The sequence below is a fragment of the Salvelinus fontinalis genome, chromosome 2, assembly GCF_029448725.1.
Source record: "Salvelinus fontinalis isolate EN_2023a chromosome 2, ASM2944872v1, whole genome shotgun sequence".
Lineage (NCBI taxonomy): Eukaryota > Metazoa > Chordata > Actinopteri > Salmoniformes > Salmonidae > Salvelinus > Salvelinus fontinalis.
Window position 1 is genome coordinate 41252949 of NC_074666.1, and position 19533 is coordinate 41272481.

General features: G+C 45.5%; 1 protein-coding gene across 3 annotated transcripts in view; it reads right to left on the bottom strand.

Moving 5' to 3' along the window:
- The window catches only part of LOC129819034 (zinc finger and BTB domain-containing protein 16-A-like), a 125531-nt gene that overhangs the window by 42477 nt on the left and 63521 nt on the right, over positions 1–19533 (bottom strand). For all 3 annotated transcript variants that reach the window (XM_055875559.1, XM_055875541.1, XM_055875549.1), the window contains exon 4: positions 3240–3326. In XM_055875559.1, coding sequence (XP_055731534.1) covers positions 3240–3326 — 87 coding nt within the window. The remainder of the gene's footprint in view (positions 1–3239; positions 3327–19533) is intronic.

Below are 19533 nucleotides of genomic sequence, written 5' to 3' on the forward strand. Positions count from 1 at the left end.
TGCACGGTGTTTCCTCCGACACATTGGTGCGGCTGGCTTCCGGGTTGGAGGCGCGCTGTGTTAAGAAGCAGTGTGGCTTGGTTGGGTTTTGTTTCGGAGGATGCATGGCTTTCGACCTTCGTCTCTCCCGAGCCTGTACGGGAGTTGTAGCGATGAGACAAGATAGTAATTACTAACAATTACTATTACTACCACGAAAAGGGGGTAAAATAAAAAAATAAAAATAAAAATAAAAAAATGAGGTAAGCCAGACCAGGGCAGTGCAGTGGAGTAACCTACTGCGTGAACACATACATTCATGTGTTCATACCGTGCATGTTCTGAGTAATGTACATGCATGCACAGGGATACATACCAAGTAACGCTAAATATAAAGCCTGTTTCACAAGCAGTGTGAGTCTGAGCGGTTGAAGAAGCACCGTGGCAGCTGATACTTCTGACGTCAACTGGCCAGAAGGGATGCCACAATAGTGCCCATTGAAAGAGCAGCATTACCCAGAAATGGGCATGACTTCAGGGCCAAATATTGTCATTTGAGAACAACAACCCTTGCTGCCAAGCAGCCGCTCAGATAACATCTGGCTTTGATGGTCAACAATGTTTTCCCCTCCTATGTTTTCCTCTGTCTGGTGTTCGACCCCTGTACAAAAACAGTGTTTTATATTTAATTATTATTACAGTCATTACAAAGGAAAATAATATGTCTCCAATTGCACAATACCTAATATTATCTTTATATAATAACATTTTTTATTTCAAGTCTTTCATCCAATGTTTATAGTGTACAGCGCACATGTAAAAAACAGACAGTTTGACAGAGTATTTCAGATGCGGGGGGGCGGGGGTGGGGTGAAGGCGCTATGACTGCACGAGGGGAACAAGCGAGAACAGGCCTTCGCTCTCTGCCCTTCTGTACGCTCTGTCAGCCTGCACTGCCAGCAGGAATCTGAGACCCGGACGTTTACGACGCCACGTAAAACTCTGGTCATCCTAAACACCACCTCCATGTCGACGTTCATTAACTATTTACATAGCGGGTGCGACACAGTCACACAGCCACCGGACTGTGGACCGAGGGGGTAGAAGGTGAGTGGAGAGGAAGAAATCTCTAGCTGTTAACAGTTTGTTTTCTCTGGGGTTGGATGGACACAGCAGCTCTCATAGGAGCGCTTTTCTTACTATGAAAAAGGTGTATATTACATCTCATTGTGAACTTTGTGTCATTCAACCATTTCTGTATAGCAGAATGAGAGTAAACAGAACAGAGTGATTCCTCACTGTTCACTCACCTCTCAATCTCACCTTACATGAGTCATGCTTACTGGAACCGTTGTTCTAAACGGTTTCAACTATGAATAATCCCCTTCCTGACAGTGTACAGTAAGTTATGTATTGCCACACAGGCATACACAGAACCGCACACAAACAGAATAAGGTGACAACCCATTTTCCAGAGCTAGTAAACGGAGTAAAGCTAAGCATATGGGTGAGCATATTGAGGGATGGAGCCGGCGTATCAGCCTAGCCATGCGTTACAGCACATTTTAAAATATAAGCCTGGCGGGCCTCGAGGGAGACTGGCCTCACTGCTGTTCCAATACCTGGCAGGAAGACAAGTCGTGCTGCCCATTTTTCTAGACCAGACTGGAATGCTATATTTAGAGCTGCCTTCCTTTCTGCTGGTATGCCTGTCCAATCATTAGCCTTGTTTAACCCCTCTTCACTCCGGGACCCTCGATTGGTCAAGGCCGCTCCGGAGGCCCCAGCCGCTGTTAAATAGGGGGCCTGCTCAAGTGGGGCTAGCCCTGAGACACGAGTGTCAAAAAATGCGGGGCCAACAAGATTTCTCCGGAAAGTTGTTAGAGTCAGGCTTGGATGAGACGTGTCAATGCCTCCATGATACTGGGTGTCACATAGTCCATCCTGATTCTGTTTGGGTATTTTTCTACTGCAATACACAGAGGAGCTCCCCCCATTTCGAATACAAAACAGAGCATGACTTCCCTGCAGGTTGAGTAACATCAACCTAACAATGGCTAACTCTCAATGAAATAGAGTACAACAAAACTATATCTACTGAAAAAGTTTTCATTTGAGGAAAAAAAGGAAGAGATAAATGTATCACTTGGGAAGACATTGAGGTTGATATAGTGACAGGAGAACATTGCTTGGATCACATTACCAGTCCATAGTCCTGAAAGAGGATGGCTTGTTGTTTGGCCAGTCACATAAGTGTGGAGTGATAGAATGGCTGTAACCCAGTAAACCGCGGGTCACACACATCAATGCTACACACACCAGAGGTTGTGACCCATCTGACACACTCCGGAGTCCAACATTCACAACACACCTAGTCACCCTTCCCACAGTATCAAGCAGCGGTGGATCAACACACTGAGTGGAGGGAAACCCGAGTCGGCCATATATGAGTGAGTGATCTTTGGAATCTGCTGGAAAGACGTCGCCATCCTCATCCTCCTGTCGCTGATACGCTGATTAACAAGACTGGCTTGCCAAGTGAAAGGCACTCCACCACCGTCCAGTCCCGTAATGATTACCATTGCTTTATTAAAAGGCCTGATATGATCCAGTCCCATCCAGCTAGCCAGTGGACGGTAGGTCCCAGGTCTGGGTGTCTCTTCCCTTCCCCCTCTCTGGCATCCAGGCTGTGTCATCAGGCTGAGGGAGCCCGTGTGCCAGGGAAGATTCCAGACCCTCACCTTCCACTGCCCACTGTGGCGCGAGCCAGCCGGCTTATAACCATAACTCAGGGGGGTTCGGCTTTATGCCAGAAGCCATGCATGTGGATTTGTTCACCGCTGGGTCTTTCTGCTTCGGTCAGCGGCAAGCGCCATAATACATCACCTATTTTAAACTCACGGTGGTGTAAAAACAACTAAGACCTAATAATGAGTCAACTATCATTAAGGTCAACTAGCATATGACGTTACTCAATATGCTTCAGACCATTTAGGCACACTAAAATTCATGTTTTTTTGGCCATATTTATAGCCATCAATCGGACCCGTTTCGCCTGAATTGGTTCAAACTTTAAGCTCAAGAGCGTACTGTAGACACTTGCACAACAGACACAGAAATAGATGGTGTACAAGACCATGGTGGGAGTGGAGCAACTGTTTCAAAGAGATCACAATCTCCCTAACACAGAGTGATGGGGGAACATGGCCCGTACATGTGTAAAGCCTTATTGAAGCAGAAGCGGGGGGCTGTGTTCTTACATGTGTGGATCTGTCTGTGAGCCTCCAGCGCATCCTCCTTCTGGAACTGGGCTCCACACTGGTCACAGACAATGGCCTTCTCACCAGCTGCAACACAGGAGAGGAGACAGGAGGGTGTCAAATATGGATGGATGTTTATAGACCGTATGGACAGTATATGAATAGAAAAGGTGTGTACAGCAGTAGTTATATAGGATGACATAATATGGTTCCTACAGTGTAGTTGGCCTAACTGTACTTGCGTAGTACAGCATGTGTGGTAGTACTACATAGCCTTCGGAACAGCCATACCATTTTTGTGTAGTGAAAACATGTATTTAAATTAACAAACTGATACTGCCAAGAGCAGAGCAGTGTGCAGGTTTTCTTTTAAAGATATCATAAAAAACAATTCCCACACACCAGCAACAAGCAAACTCAGATGTATAAGTGATGTTCCTATTTTTGAAAATTGGTATTGACATAGTACTGAATATTACATGAGCCATTGTGTCTGAGCAGCTTTATTAGTGCAATATGGGAACATGTGCCAACGTTGGGCCTCTTCTCTTCTCACTGCACTTCTTCAATCCAATTCAGTTCAATAAACGTGATTTATTCCCCAGCCAGGGGCAATAACAAAATAATGTTTATTGAATTGAACTGTATGAGTGCAGCATGAGGAGCGGAGGTATTTATCAAAACACAAACAGGGGGTGCTATGGGAGCACGTCAAGGCTCGCTAACTCGCTGTCCTGCTCCACCCAGATATCAAACAGGTGTGTTCGGTGGTCCTGTGTGGTCCTGATCCCAGGACAATGAGAACCCTAAACCAGAGCTTGGCTGTTCTGTTCTTGGCATTGTCTCCAAGGGTTACGACACCCTCCGGCGGCAGCAGCAGCAAATCAAAACAGGAAGTTAATTCTCATAACTTTTTTTGGTCTCCGAGATGGAGAGAAACTGGGTGTAGGTTTCGCAACACTATTACAAAACAGCTACACTGTTAGTCTGAGGAAGACAAGTTACACCGAGGCATGATGGACAAGATGGAGTTGTACATTTGCCAGTTACTTATGTAACTTATGGAACTGTTCGAGTTATTGTACTAGACCTTAACTGTCAATTCACACACTCACAGCACAAGGCATTAGTTCCTATAGCCATTTCTTCTACAGAAATATGGATTTCAGTAGAAAAAAAACTTGCCAAAGTAATACCCTTGATTTTCTGCATGTTTTAAGGCAACGTATGGCCAGGGATGTTTAATGCAGAGTTGAACATATGGCACAATTTGTCCGTTAAAAGATACTTAACCTTTGGAGAGGGAACCGTGTTCAGGTGAGATAGACAGAATATCACATTTTAAATTTGCATTAATAAAAATCAGCTCTCCTGCTTCTTCCAGAGCCCAATGGAGATTATTGGATATTATAGGGTTAGGAGTCTTTCCTGGTTGGGTCACATAGTCTATAACACAGGTAGGCAATTAGATTCAGCTGCTGGACTATTTGAGGATGGTCTGGAGGCAGGAACTTAATTATAATAATTTGTAAAATGACCATAATTAAGGCCAAAAATAGATTATTTTCAAATACAATAATTTCATACCTTGATTACATTGAGACATGTTTATTTTATTTGCGGGAATACTTTAAATTAAAATCCTTTTCAGCTGAATTCTTAGAGATTTGAGTGTATTTTGACCAAAAATTCAAATACAAAAAAAAAACAAATATGAAAAATAAATGTATTATTTAGGCCGGTTTTGGCCCGCCGTTCGCCTGTTGCCGACCACTGGTCTAGAAAAACTCCTGGCCCTAGCATTGACTATAATGATTTTTTGACTGCTAGTTTCATTCAACGTACTGTAACCATGAGCAGTCCTCACTAAAAGGGGCCATGAGCCAAATCAGTCTTTACCTGGGGGGGATCCAGCACAGCGCAGGCTTAGTTAACCGGGGCCCCACAAATGGCGCAACACTAACCGCTCCCCAGGGAGGCTGAAGTGTACACCCGGCACATGGACATAAATCCTTAGAGGAAGTGGCGGCGTGACGCCCGTGTCTCTATGTGGACAAAACCTCTGTGGCACCTCATTGGTGTGGGTCATTACTGTCTGAGTGGGGAGGAGGACTGATAGAGGGGTCACAGCACCCAGTCAGCCAGCCACACAGCTGGCAGGCAGGACCTGTTCAGAGGGCCACTGAAAAACCCTAACCCAAATTAAAGTGATACATTTTCATCCCCTTTCCTACTTATTTTTTATCAATAGAAGGCATCTCGTAGCCAGACAGAGGAGAGGTGAGAGAAAAACTCATGCCTGGCACAGTGCCCCCCCCCCCCCCCCCCCTCCCCCTCTCCCCGACCCTCTGCCCCGGGTAGTGCAGTGGAAGCACCAACTCTGCGGCTCAAAATAACTGCCTGCCTCTCCAGAGAGAGAAAGAAAGAAGTGGCTATAAAATAATTGTTCTCTAACAACCCCCGCTTCCTCCCTCCTTGGCCTCCCTCCTTCAAGTTGCCACAACCGGGCCCTAACCTGACATAATGGGCCTTGCACAACTGTTGCTTCGAATAACCCAGGGAAAAGGAGGGGGTGTGGTGGTTTGTGCCACGTGCCACTGAAGGACCCTTTTTGCTTCCTCCTCTGTAATATTGCACAACATATTTTGGCAGCGGGATTTTTGTGTTTCAAAAGAAACAGAACACTTTGTTTATGGCCTTGCGTGGCAGCCGCGGCGAGAGGAAGCTGCCTTCTCCTTAGGGAGATGGGATATGCAAAAAAACACATTTCCAATTCAAACAGGCATATAATACACACTTGTACATGTGTGAAATAGGACAAATATAAGCACCTACCAAATTATTATTATCAAAACAAAGTCACGGCACAGATTGGAGGGAGGTGGGGGGGTAGTGGGGAACTCGAGCTGAGTGAAGAGTGGTCGCGGTGGGAGGGTTACAGTGTGCGTTTGTGTAAGGGGGGGTTACCCCTGATTGGAAGTGCCAGTAGCCCACCCCACGGTGTGTCTGTGCTAACCCAATCTAACGGAGCCCATCCGCGCCGCACCACACACACAGCCTGTCCTCAATGTGATCGCATAACCATGCCATTCAACGGCACTTCTCAGACAGAAGATGCAGTTTGTTCCTTTTGTGGAGAGGCAGAGAGAGCACGAGAGAGAGAGAGAGAGAGCACGAGAGAGAGAGAGAGAGAGAGAGAGAGAGAGAGAGAGAGAGAGAGAGAGAACGAGAGAGAGAGGGAGGGATATTCGAGCAGACAAACACAGAAACCAACAAAAACACAGCCTGGCTGTTCGGTGAGCCTACACAAATGGGTTATGCAAGACAGTAAACTGGGTGCAAAAAAAAAAAAAATTACACACACATCCGTCAGAACAATGAGTACAGACACCGCGCTCTCCTTTTTCCTCTCTCCCTCTCCTCTCCCTTCAGCGGTAACGAGCTGTGCTGTACAGTTTTATTTACACTACCCTCTTATCAGTCACAGAACAGTACGGAGACTGCCAATTGGAAAGGACAGCCCAGAACTGTGTGTTCCCTCGCTCAAGTAGATGTGTACCGCAGGCAGCACATTTTTTATCAACCAAGACAAAAATCCTGGGCCGCAGCCAGGATTCCTCTCAAAACACACACACACACACACACACACACACACACACACACACACACACACACACACACACACACACACACACACACACACACACACACAGTGTGTTACGCACGCACCGACACAACACACATAGACCAAGGGCACACAGCACTGACTAACAAACATATACAGTAATTTATACAAATAGACACACAGCTACCCATAGACACGTGCAGCACAGACACAGACAGACCCACAGACAAAATACTCGGAATTACACAATTGTGTAAGCAAACACTGTACAGTAGATAAGATAAAACTGTTTTCCCCCTTGCAAATCCTGACCATAAGGACATGGGAGAGCGGTTAGCTGGTTTACAATGATATTGTTATCAGCAGGGGGGAAAACAGAAATAAAAAGAGAAAATCTTCAGGCCACATGACAGTTTTATGGTCTACTGCTCAGAACGAGGATGTCTAGAGACGAGGAAAGCAGACAAATATTGACTTGCCGAATGTGAGGGCGTGTGTGCACACAGACACACACCAAAGCAGTCTCTGAATTCAAACCCTCAAAATGGATGCGCTTCAGCACAATCAGTCACCCTTGTTTATTGCTGCTCAATCTCTTAATCCATTTTGCCTGCAAACCAATTTGTCTGTCCAGTAGGTCACAGACAGGCTTTTTTCTTCCTCGCCCTCTCTGTTGCTCGCTCTTTCCTCTGTATAATAAAGCTATTTTCAGTGCTCTTGCCCTGGGGAGACCAGGGGCATCTCAGTCCACATAACGCCCCCCCCCCCTCCCTCCCTCCCCCCCTCCTGACGTCAGTCAGAGCCTTGTTCAGGCAGTACACTAGTCTGGGCCTCAGCCTTGTCTGGGCCTTTGGATTGCCTGCCTGTTGGTCTTAGCAGCCACACTAACTCACATCCTCCCTACCAGGACAACTATCCAACCACTCAAGAAACCAAAATAAACAAATCCTTCCAGCCCACCAAACTACTAGGGCCGGGACGATACTAGTATCGTGATACTTGTTAGTAAAGAAACAAAACACGAAGCGGATTTAACTTATTTCAGAAAACAGCCCAAACGTGGGAAACAAAACATCATTATGTTGTCATCCAGAGTCAAGTATTTATTTTCCGAGCTATAGCACACTATATTTTACATACAGCAGGTTTTTGAAAAGCTGTGTGTTCATTTTTTCCATGGAAAAATATTATGATACTGGTATCAACCCTACAAACTACCTTTCACTCTTTCTCCCCAACACCTTCCCTCTCTCTGCCACAGAGGTGAAAGTTTCCATGTGTTCTCCGGCTTTACCTACTCCCCATTTTTTTCGGAAGGGGGGTCGCTGGACGTTCTTAAGTTATGACATGTTGGCGTGTTCCCCCTCGGTCTGGTGCGCTCGGACACAAAGGCCTCTTAAAGCTTTGGGGAGGAAACATGAGCCGGGCCGGGGAGCGGAGAGAGGACCCACTGGGGCTTTGCTGGTGTGAAGTGGCAGGAAATGAGGACGGGACCACCTGAAGTCAGTCCGGCTGGCTGCCCCTGTTCCCCCTCTGCTCCCTCCAACACAGGGGCCATTCCTCAAGGAAGACTTCCATTCCTCAAGGCAAAGAGGCCTGATTTGAATAGCCTTGGTCCCCACAATAGAGGGAGACCAACTCCTAATGTGGAGGTCAGGCCAGTTTTGGCCAGCTGTCCTCAAAAGCGACCGTTGGAATGACAGAAACAAAATGGCTTGTTAGCGTAAGACAGCTTTCATTTGAATGGTTTGATGAGAGTGGATGCAGTTCTCCCTTTGCACTCAAACCAAGTTAATTGAACCAACACAGACAGGCCACTGGTGCGTAATGCAGGCCTAAATGTACACCAATGTACTGAAAAAGTACCATCCACAGTTCACAAATGGTAGCCATGGTTAGTGGGAGACCGTTTCTATATCAAACATCTCTAGACCTAGAGCTAGTCACCGTGTCACTCCCCTGGCCCGGGAAGGTCATGGAATGTTCCAGGACATAAACACTTCTTTGAACTGTTGGAGCTGAGCGATAACCTTTGGATTTGGGTCTTGGCGAGTGGACGGGAGGCGGCAGATTTTTTCCATATGAACCTGAGAGTCTGACCATGAGGTGAACCCTCGCCCCCCATGACTATTGCAGGACACAGAAAACCCGCTGGATACAGCAATTGACATGTCTTTACAGTGCTGTAAATGCCTTTATTGCTTAGGAGAAATGGATGGAAGGCTGGGGGGAAGTAAGGCGTTTTCGGTTGTCATTTGCCAGCTTTTATATATGGCCTGGGGAAAAAGATGACTGTGTGAAGCCGGTTCCAACAGATGCCTCTAGATGCCTTTTAACAGTACCAGTCAAAAGTAACGGCCAATGTAAAAGAGTCCAGCCACTAAAAAGCAACCAAAGACAGGGCAACCTGGTATTCAAATGTAACAAAAGACAACAAGCTGTGGCCATAAAAGACATTCATGTGGTGCTGCTGTATTTGAGCCAGTATCGCAAAGTTGGCATGAAGAATTGGTTCAGAAGCCGTAGAAATGCTGCACAGTTCCTGACAAATGGGTGCTACAGTGTCTGCAGTGAAACAAAATGGTCACAGGGCTAGAAAGGGGAAACTGAAATGATGGCAGAGCCTGCTGCATATGCGCTCTCTCCACAGGTCAATAACCTGTAAAGATTTAGCATTTAGGGCCCATTATTTCCTGCTTTCAAGTCACACGTTGTCAAAGGAACTACTGGGTTTATTAAGGCCAGAGTAGAGTTAGGATGCCTGGGGGGTGGGGGCAGTAGGCAACAATTACCTCTGGGACAGTAAATGCGACAGGAAAAAGGAGGGAAAATATTTGTTTTGGGAGGGAAGACGGACAGAAATGTTTAACAGAAGACTTTAAAAATGCACAAACCCAAGATGGTAATAATCCCTTTTCAATGGGATTGTGAGAGTTTCCGTAATACATTGCCAATAGCAAGGGGACTCTATGTACCTGAAGATTTGTTGGTGACAGCTGAACATCACTAATACAGATTATCCCTTGAAGATGAGAACAGTCTGAAATATGTGGACATCTGAAGTGCCAACTAGGAGCACATGGTCGCAGAGCCAACAGAAACAAACTGCTGATATGGCCAAGCAGAGATAATAGGAAATCCAAAAACCAAAACAACTGGAAATGTGGAAAACATGCAGCGTTTAACTGCACTCAGGTGCACTGATTTACATACTTGTTTATTTCGTTTGCATCCAAAATGATTTTTCACCCAGTTAAAAACGCACATAAAGTTTTATTGCCTACGAGTTCAAACGGAATGTGATATAAATTATACAAATTCCAAAAGTAAAAGTTGAGTGAAAATACTTCACCTTAAATAGTCTAAAAACCTTCATCTTTGGCCAAGATGTCTGCCAAATGACAAAAGGAGTTTGCTGCTTGCTCTTTCCATTATGTCATTTGTTTTTCTGAGTGAGGGGGGACTGAGCCATAATATTTCCTAGCAAGAAGTGGAAAAGGGGAAAAAGTAGGGCGAGAGAAAGCGAGAAAAAAGAAAGTCAATTCCATAAACATTTTTTTCTTCACAAAAGTGGACAGCGTGACGGGCCATTAACTTCCTCTCTAAAACTTTTTACAATGTCCTGCCACACATTCCAGATATGCTGCCCTCTTCCTCTGAAGCAGCTCCTAGTCAGTCACTCTGCAGTGCACCACAGGACCCAGATATAGTAACGATAGAACCGACACTCGAGAAGTGACAGGCCATTGGCCGAGAGCCAACAAAGGCCAAGAATCAGCTGGGCAAAAATAGGCCAAGCTGCCACTGTACAGTCCTTTCTATACTGAACAAAAATATAAACGCAACATGCAACAATTAACAATTTTACTGAGTTCAGTTCATATAAGGAAATCAGTCAATTGAAATAAATTAGGCACATAATCTATAGATTTCATATTACTGGGCAGGGGACCAGCCATGGGTGGGCCTGGCTCCCAAGTGGGTGGGTCTATGCCACTGGGGAGCCAAGCCCAGCCATTCAGAATTGTTTTTTCCCCACAAAAGGGCTTTATTACAAACAGAAATACTCCTCGGTTTCATCAGCTGTCCAGGTGGCTGGTTTCAGACGATCCCGCAGGTGAAGGGGCGGAAGTAGAGGTCCTGGGCTGGAGTGGTTACACATGGTCTGCGGTTGAGAGGCTAGTTGGACGTACTGCCAATTTCTCCAAAACGACATTGGAGGCAACTTATGGTAGAGAAATGAACATTCAATTCAACAGCTCTGGTGGACTCCCTCAAAACTTGAGACATCTGTGGCATTGTGTTGTGTGACAAAACAGCATATTTGAGCATCCTTTTATTGTCCCAAGCACAAGGTGCACCTGTGTAATGATCATGCTCTTTAATCAGCTTTTTGATATGCCACACCTGTCAGATGAATAGATTATCTTGGCAAAGGACAGGGATGTAAAGAAAATTGTGCACAACATTTGAGAGAAATAATCATTTTGTGCATATAGAACATTTCTGGGATCTTTTATTTCAGCTCATGAAACATGAGACCAACACTTTACATGTTGCGTTTATATTTATGTTCAGTATAGTTCATCTATGACTACATTTTTGACACCTGAAGGGATAGTATAGTAGCTCCTTTGACTGTGCTCAGACTTGAAAAGGCACTACTGGCTAGACGGCTCATCAATTTAACAGAGAGCAGAAGCATCTCCTCTGAGAGGCTTCCTGAGCCCCAAAACGACAGACAGTTTACTCCAGTCAAAAATAGTCCTCCCTCTGCCTGACCACCAAGATTAGTATTCCGGGGCCATTTAATAGTTCGCAACAGTTAGAACATAATATCCACACTCTGCTTTTATGCTGCACCTCCTAGTGGAATTAGTAGCATAAAAGCAAGCCTTGTGTGTCCTGGCTACTTCCAGATGGCTTTGGGAGTGCTTTTATCTTTTTTTCCCCCTCTCTTTCACTTTCTCTCTCTCCCTTTTTTTTCATACATGAAAGCACCGTCTGCGGATCTTTGCTTAGCGGGTTGATTGTCTCTTCATCCCGAAGAAAAAATAAATTCTTAGAGTATTTCAGGAGGGAGTCTCTTCCATAAATGGGATTCATAGCTTTCTAATCTGTGCTGAGAAATTGATCTAAAACTTTCCCAGAGCTATAGTCCAACTTACATAATGCAATAAAGGCCATGCCTTGGAGGATATTTACTTTCATGGCCATTTACGTGGCAAACAAATCATGCTTTCTTTTCCTCGGTTGGCATTGTGGTAGCGTATGACAGAGTTTATTTCCGTCACAAAATGGCCCACAAAGATTAAATCCGACTCGTATATTTTTTAGGGGGGAATGTTGCGACAAGACCAATCTGGCCAATTATGCAAGTGTCGTCAGTGTCATACCATGTTTATAGATTATTTCTTATTTATGAAAATCTACCAAGAACATATTGTATTGATAGCTTAGGTCTTAACCATAGAACATTTCTGCATACAACAGAATGCTATGTGCTTGATAGCAATGACAACTATGTGCAAAATATAATTTTTACATGGTTAACGGATTGTCACATAATTGAAGGGTGCAGACTCAATGAAGTCTGGAATGGTGGTCAGGTCTGACATGGCACATTTCCCTAATACCATTACACAAACACAAAAGCCATGCATTTGCTGTGGTGACAGCTAATAGAAAGACTAAAGTGCATGGTTGTGGGATCATTTTAGGACACGCGACAGTGCTCTCCCACACTCACTGGAACCTGCTTAAACACCCAGACTTCCTCGGTAAAAAAAAAAGAAAAAAAAGTTTGCCTGCACTGTCAAACTCGACTGGCCCAGCTCTGCCGGTGCCAACAAATTCCTCTCCTAATTTCAGTCACAGATAAACACTAGATAATCTTATAGCCACTGCAATGTATGATACATGGTTATGTCATTAGAACAACATCGTCAGTGTTCTTCTGCTGAGCCAGATAGAGATTCAGTGGCATTTCATGATAAGGGCTGATTTTTATCCTTCCCAGATTTGTTTTCCTTTTCTGAGAAAATCCTTCTAATTGAGATATTTTGATGCGGGTGTGACGTAGTCTGATTAGTCAGGTCACACGTTCTCTCACTCTGCCCATTTACAATTTACACCAAGGTTGGTCGTACTCTCTCCAGCCAACTCTGTCCTCTGGGTGAGTAGGTTAATCAGTTGGTTATTATTTTTTGATATGTAGTCAACACAGGCAGCCACAGATACATTAACAGTGATCATTCAGACTGTTTAATATACAGACAGTTTGTCGGACTGACATGTATGGTTACTAACTGAAGCTACAACTAGGCTTGGGCAGTATACTGTACACCAGGGCATTTTTAAATACACAGGGTATGATTTTCAATACAAATGGTTTTGAATATTTGTATGTTTAAATAAACACACATGCACGCACACACGTGCACGCACACTATGTGTAACCCCAGTCAGATGTCCCCCCAGCGTGTGGGTGTGCATGCGTGTCTGCGGCTTTCTGGGCGATGAAAGCGAGTGGGCTCTGGGCCTGACAAAAACACCAATCCATACTGGCCACAGGCTCCTCTCCAATCTATTTCTGCTCAGCTGGTTTTAAATGAAGTTATTATGACTCATTAAAATGCCCGCAAGCTTGTGGAAGTCGGCCAATTACGATTTAAATTTAGCCTCTCACAACCAAGCGCGCTCCCCCCACTCCTCCCTCCCCTAACCCCCCTCCAGTACACTTCTCTGGCTCTTTTATTGCATTGCTATCCCTCCCTCCCTCCCTTTTCGCCTGTTCCAACAACACATCACTGCTTTTCAACCACAGATTTACAGCTGGTATCAATTCCTTGATCTTTGAACACAAACAGAACCCAATACACAAACAAGTAATTTCTGCCCGGAGACATGCAAACAAATACACACAACTTCAAAAAGGGGAGACAACTTGAGTTACGTTGTTTCCTTATGCCTGAAGATCCAAAAATGTTACTGTGAATAAAAAATATCTAACAGAAATAGTCGCCCCTCAATTGCATATACTTTCGGCCCAAAACGTTATGCATGTTGCTGGCTTCCTTGCAAGTATTTTTTCTGACTCTAATCATGACTGCTTCACATCACTTCCTGAATATTGACTTCCATGTCTTGTTATTAATGGGACGAGGTTGACATTTAGGGGATCAGTGTTGATGCTATCATTCTATTTCGTAATTCTTTATTGCATTCCTCAGAACTTGCTTAGTGATAAGAATGATTATCTGTACCAATAAAGCAATAGATGGCTGTGTCATTCTGACAGATCTATAGTGCCTGCCATTCCCTGTTTGGCCTTAAGTCCATGTCAAGGACCTTCCACTGAAAAGGAACTCCAAAAATAAAATGCAAACCATGCAATGAAGTTCACCTGATCCTTGTACAGCCCCTTGAGCAACGTTCACCATTCTGGGAATGAGGTGCACTTCTTTACAAACAGCCCTCCCCCAACCCCAACACAGCATGATGAACCTAACACACGTGTTCTCCCTTGTAGACGTGCTTCTGTGCCTTCTCCCCCTCTCTGAAGTGTGTGTCGAGGTGTATGTGTGTGTTTTCTGCCATATCACTTGTTTCTTTTCAGCATAACAAATTAATCGAAACCCCCCTTTCCTTTCCAGTGAGTGACACCCACCCACCCCCTTTCCTCCCGTCTCTGACAGGAGCTGCTCAGAGGAAAAAAAAAAAAAAGAACCATATCCAACATTCTATGGGCTGTGTTCTGTTTTAGAAAAGGCACACAGTGTACTGTGCAGCTCATAAAACTCTAAAACATCCTCCAGACGCTGCCGCAATCACCCTCCATCAAAACACTCACTGCACTCACCCTCCACACAAAACACACCATCTCGCATACAAAAATAAGAGCCGGCATCGAGCTGAATACCAAATCAGCCCATTAGAGCACAGGGGCACTCGCTACTTAGCAACCAAAGGGATTTAAAGCTGCAATACCCTGACAACAAAGGAGTAAGGGAGTAAGATCAAGGTCTTTTTTCTACATGGGTATTATGGGCTAGTTGGGAGCTTCCTTTTGGGTTTTCTTTTTAGCACCAGAGATGTTTCTTTAACTAGGTGATGGTTAACGGACAAGGCGATTTTGAATATCCTATTGAATCTTATGAATAAGGTGTCTTGTCGCCGAGGTAATTCGATGGGGGCTACTTTTGAAGTTGAAAGTGGTAAAAGCATCGTAAATCATTAAGTATCAATACGACTCAATCTCGTGTTAAGATCTGAAGCCGGGCCATATGTGTTTTGTAGTACTAGACATAATTATATGAACGGTACAATGAACGCAGAGAGAGACTCGTTTAGTAAGAACAGTCATAAAAACACACAAGGTCAGATATTGAATGACTGGCGCTCAAGTACCATATAATAGTAGGTTATTGAAACAGGATCCAATTTAGACAACATTCAGTAGTAATTAGTGGTTTACTATAATGATACAAACACTGTAGCACCTCACCTACTGGGGGAATAGTCTAGAAGCTTAAGAGAATGAAGAGAGATGGCCTTAAGGGGCAAGCAAACTAAACTGGGCCATCCAGTTCCGTCATAGTGTAATGACAGATGCCTAACAGTCAAAGGCGTCACCTCCCATTGTGTACAGTACAGTCAAATCAAATGTATTTATAAAGCCCTTATTACATCAGCAGATGTCACAAAGTGCTTATACAGAAACCCGGCCTAAAACCCCAAACAGCAAGCAATGTAGATGTAGGCCATTCTTGTCACATACTGTACAGCCTAGATAGACCATCCCTCTTCCAGAGGCTTATAGAGTGCAGCCAGGTAGATACATTGAGTTCTGGCTAAAATGGGGGCAGTTTACTGAAAGAACACTATTTCCTGCAGTCAAGTCTCATTTCAGGTGGATGGAGGTCTTAACTGGTTGCCTCCTGCCTGTGTGTGTGTGTGTGTGTGTATGTGTGTGTGTGTGTGTGTGTGTGTGTGTGTGTGTGTGTGTGTGTGTGTGTGTGTGTGTGTGTGTGTGTGTGTGTGTGTGTGTGTGTATGTATGTGGGGGGGGGGGGGGGGGGGCTGACTGGAAGCGCTTTTTGATGAGGAGAGAAGTTGCCGGACAATTACTGAGGCCATTATAGCCAGGGACCCAATCGTCTTTTCTGGACCTTTGTAATGGAGGCAGATTTATGCCCCAAATAATTCAAGTGTTGTTTTTAAATAGGGGTTTAATGTACATCAACAGGTCAGGGAAAGTATTATGGGTTTAAACCACCAGAGAGGAGTTAGGGCACACGGCCAAACAGAAGCTTGGCCCATTTATCCATGCCGTCTGTCATCCTGTGCTAATGTACTGGAGGGAGGGAGGAGGGGAGGGAGGGAGTGGGGGCGGTGAGCTATGGTGTCAGCTGTTGTGAAAAATATACACGTAAATCACGGGGCATTTTCTTTTCTCCTTTTCCCCCCCAAAACTTTTAATAGAGCTTTTCCTCCACAACACCCCCCCCCCCCCCCTCCCCCCCCCCCCCCCCCCCCCCTCCCTCCCTGTCCTGATTCACAAGGCCTTTCACTATTTTGGAATATGTGGCTTGGAAGGCAGTCAAGTTCCATTAATTTCTGGTTTGGGTACAGTATGTTCTTGGACACATCTGCGAGTGATCATAAACACGCTGGAATGCTGGCAGAACATCCAGACCTGCCGGCACAACCATGATGTCATCACTGTGAGGGAAGAGCTGGAGTGGGGCCAAGAAAGCTCCGCCGAGCCGCTCCACTATACTCTACTCTACTCCTCGCTCGCTCTCTGTTCTGCTCCCACGGCAGTGAGACAGATGAGAGAGAGAAAGAAAGAAAGAAAGAAAGAGAGAAAGAAAGTGAGGCAGAGAGAGAGAGAAAGAGCAACACTTTCACCTGGGCTTTTCTCTTCATCCCCCCTACTTTCTCTTTCCCTCTCCCCAGCACTCGTTTTTCTAAATACCTCACATTTTTCAATGTCTTAATGCTTTAGCCATTTATATGGCGCGCACAAAGAAGTGGGAGCAGGTGTCAGTCAGGTGCACTGAGAGTTAACTAGCAGATTATGTCAGGGTTGACATGAGGTGGCCTGCAGAAAAGAGGGGGAGCTCCAAGATCTTGGCTCCTCTGCTCTGTAATGGCAAACCAATAGAGGTGTGCAGTTTGATATTTAGAGTCAGCTCAAGGTTTAGGTTGCCAGAGTGTTAACTTTTAACACTGTAACCCAAGTAAGGGTTAGAGCAGGAAGACCGACAGAAAAGACAATGCAATGCTAACAATGGGAGCAGAAGAATCCCCCCAGGGCTGATACCGTGGGACAAACAGTGAGACATCGCAGAAATATCTGGCAACCCCAAAAAAGGTGACTGTCCTTCCTGGCTGTGGCTGGCTGGCTAACCGAGTTGAAACCAGCAAAACAAGCTTTGGAGACATTTTGAAGTGTCAGTGAGGGGGGATAATATGTCAGAGTGAAAATAACAGTACACACACGTAACCTCAGAGTGCAGGAGTCAAGCTGTACTGTCATGTTCCAGCAGACATGACGCCCTTTTCCTGATAGTCCACCGGCAGTAATATCCCCCATGTGATCCTGGCTGGGTCTCGCCGTCTGGACGTAATGTGCCTTTGTGTGTCTGTATTAGAGGCAGTGTGTGTTTCTGAGTGCATGCGTGTGTATTTGCGGAGTGTGTGTGTGCGTGGCGAGGGAGGGGGCCTGCTGCCGGACGAGACTACTCCCTAGCCTAGCTCAGACGGCTGAGCTAATGAAGTCAAGCGAGGTCCAGAGCTGGGTCCCCCTGGAGAATAGAGCCCAGACTTAATCAGGCCGGGGCGGCCAGGACGGGCCTGCTAATGACACAGCCCTGGGAGTCTGGACGGCGTGCACACGTGGCCCTGTGTGTGTCTGTCTACTGTATGTAATTTAATCTAGTTTCTGTGTGTGCATGTGTGTGCGCACAGCATGCCTGTCCATTAAAACATTCAATCAATCAATTCAGTCATCTATCTCAGTACAAGTTCAGTTGGCTTTGCAAGCCAAAGCTCATATAGGGTTTCATTTCTGCTACTTCACAGCCTATACAGTTGGTTAATCTGTGAACTCTTGGCTGTTACTGTAAACAGAGGATTAGAGCTTTTGAATCTAGAAAAGACGTTGAGATAAAAACTTGCTTTGATGGTGCATTATTTCCGCTCACTGAGCCTGAACAGCCATGGTTTGGAGAAGAGGAATAATTACATCATATAAAGCATCCATGTGCTTTACAAAATGTAACTATAAATCATCTAAGTCTGTGGGCCAACTGGTACCAAGACTATTCCACAACACTCTACCAACAGGGATACCAGGGCATCTCACATCACACCTCCCTAAAGGGCCTGAGTTTCTCCCTTCCCTGTTCCCAAACAGCCAAGTCACTGTTCATCCAGGCCACTCTGCCTTCCCCTCGCGGGCTCCCAGGACGCGGTGACCTTAACTTGGGGAGAAACACAGGCACACGCCACTCCTTTATTGGGCCCACGGCCCACCGAGGCCCACTCATCAGCTTACCGTATCGGTGCTAGACATCCACCAGACTCCTCTTACATTCAACAGTTACCCCCCTCTCTCTGATGGCTCAACCACCGCCACGGCAAACACTAACTGCTCGACAGACAATAATACATTAAAAAATCCCCACTCATAACAAACACTAGAAAAAAAACTGGCACAAGACTCACTGTACATACTGTACCCTCGGCTGTGGCAGGCAGCCCAGACTGGCGAGCTGCCAAGTCCCCGATAAAACAAGCACACAGAGGGAGAGAGAGACACACAGACAGACAGAGAGAGAGAGAAAGGGAGAGAGAAGAGAATGTGAGTGAGACAGGCTGCACTTGCGGACTGGAGCAGGGAGGGGAGGGGCAGCGACGGCTGAAAAGGTAAACATCCCCACACAGTACACTGTGCATACCAACAAGCATTCCTCCTCCTCCTCCCTCCCGCCTTCCATCTCTCTTTCACTCTCTGTCTGTATGTCTGAGGCTAGGTGAACGGTGGGGGCTGGTTTGGGGGGGGGGGGGGGGGGCAGATACAGGGACCTGTGAGCTGTCATTTCAGAGAGAGAGATGATAAAAATCAAGACACGCACTGAGGTCGGGATGGAAAAGAAGTTGAAAGTCTGAGGCAAAAAAAAATATCAAAGGGCCTCGGCTCGTCGCTCGTCTCTCCCTAACCGTCGCTGTCTTGATAGAAGTGCCTGTCTGCTTTACGCCAGACCAAAGCTCCAATGAGTCAACACTGACATGTACACAGCACAGGTTGGCATTGTGCGTCAAGCCAGCCAGCCCTGCGAATGTTTCAGCGCTTGAGCTAAAAATACACTGCCCACATCCTTCACTCACTTTTCATTGTTGAGGGGAATCATTTCTTGCGGTTCTTCCTAGAGTTTCAAATGTGTGTGAAAAGGCAGGCAGACGGTTGTTTGCCATTTCCTTTTTTAGCTTGCCACTCATTGACAACTTCAATGAATTACAGAGTATTTCTGGAGAGTGGCCAAGAATTTGTCAGGTCAGAGTATTTACCTACTCACCTGTTGAAAGCAGTCAGCTTTATCATTCAGTAACAGCTCTGATAATGATCGGACCAATGATCTCCTGAATGACTTGGTTAATTATG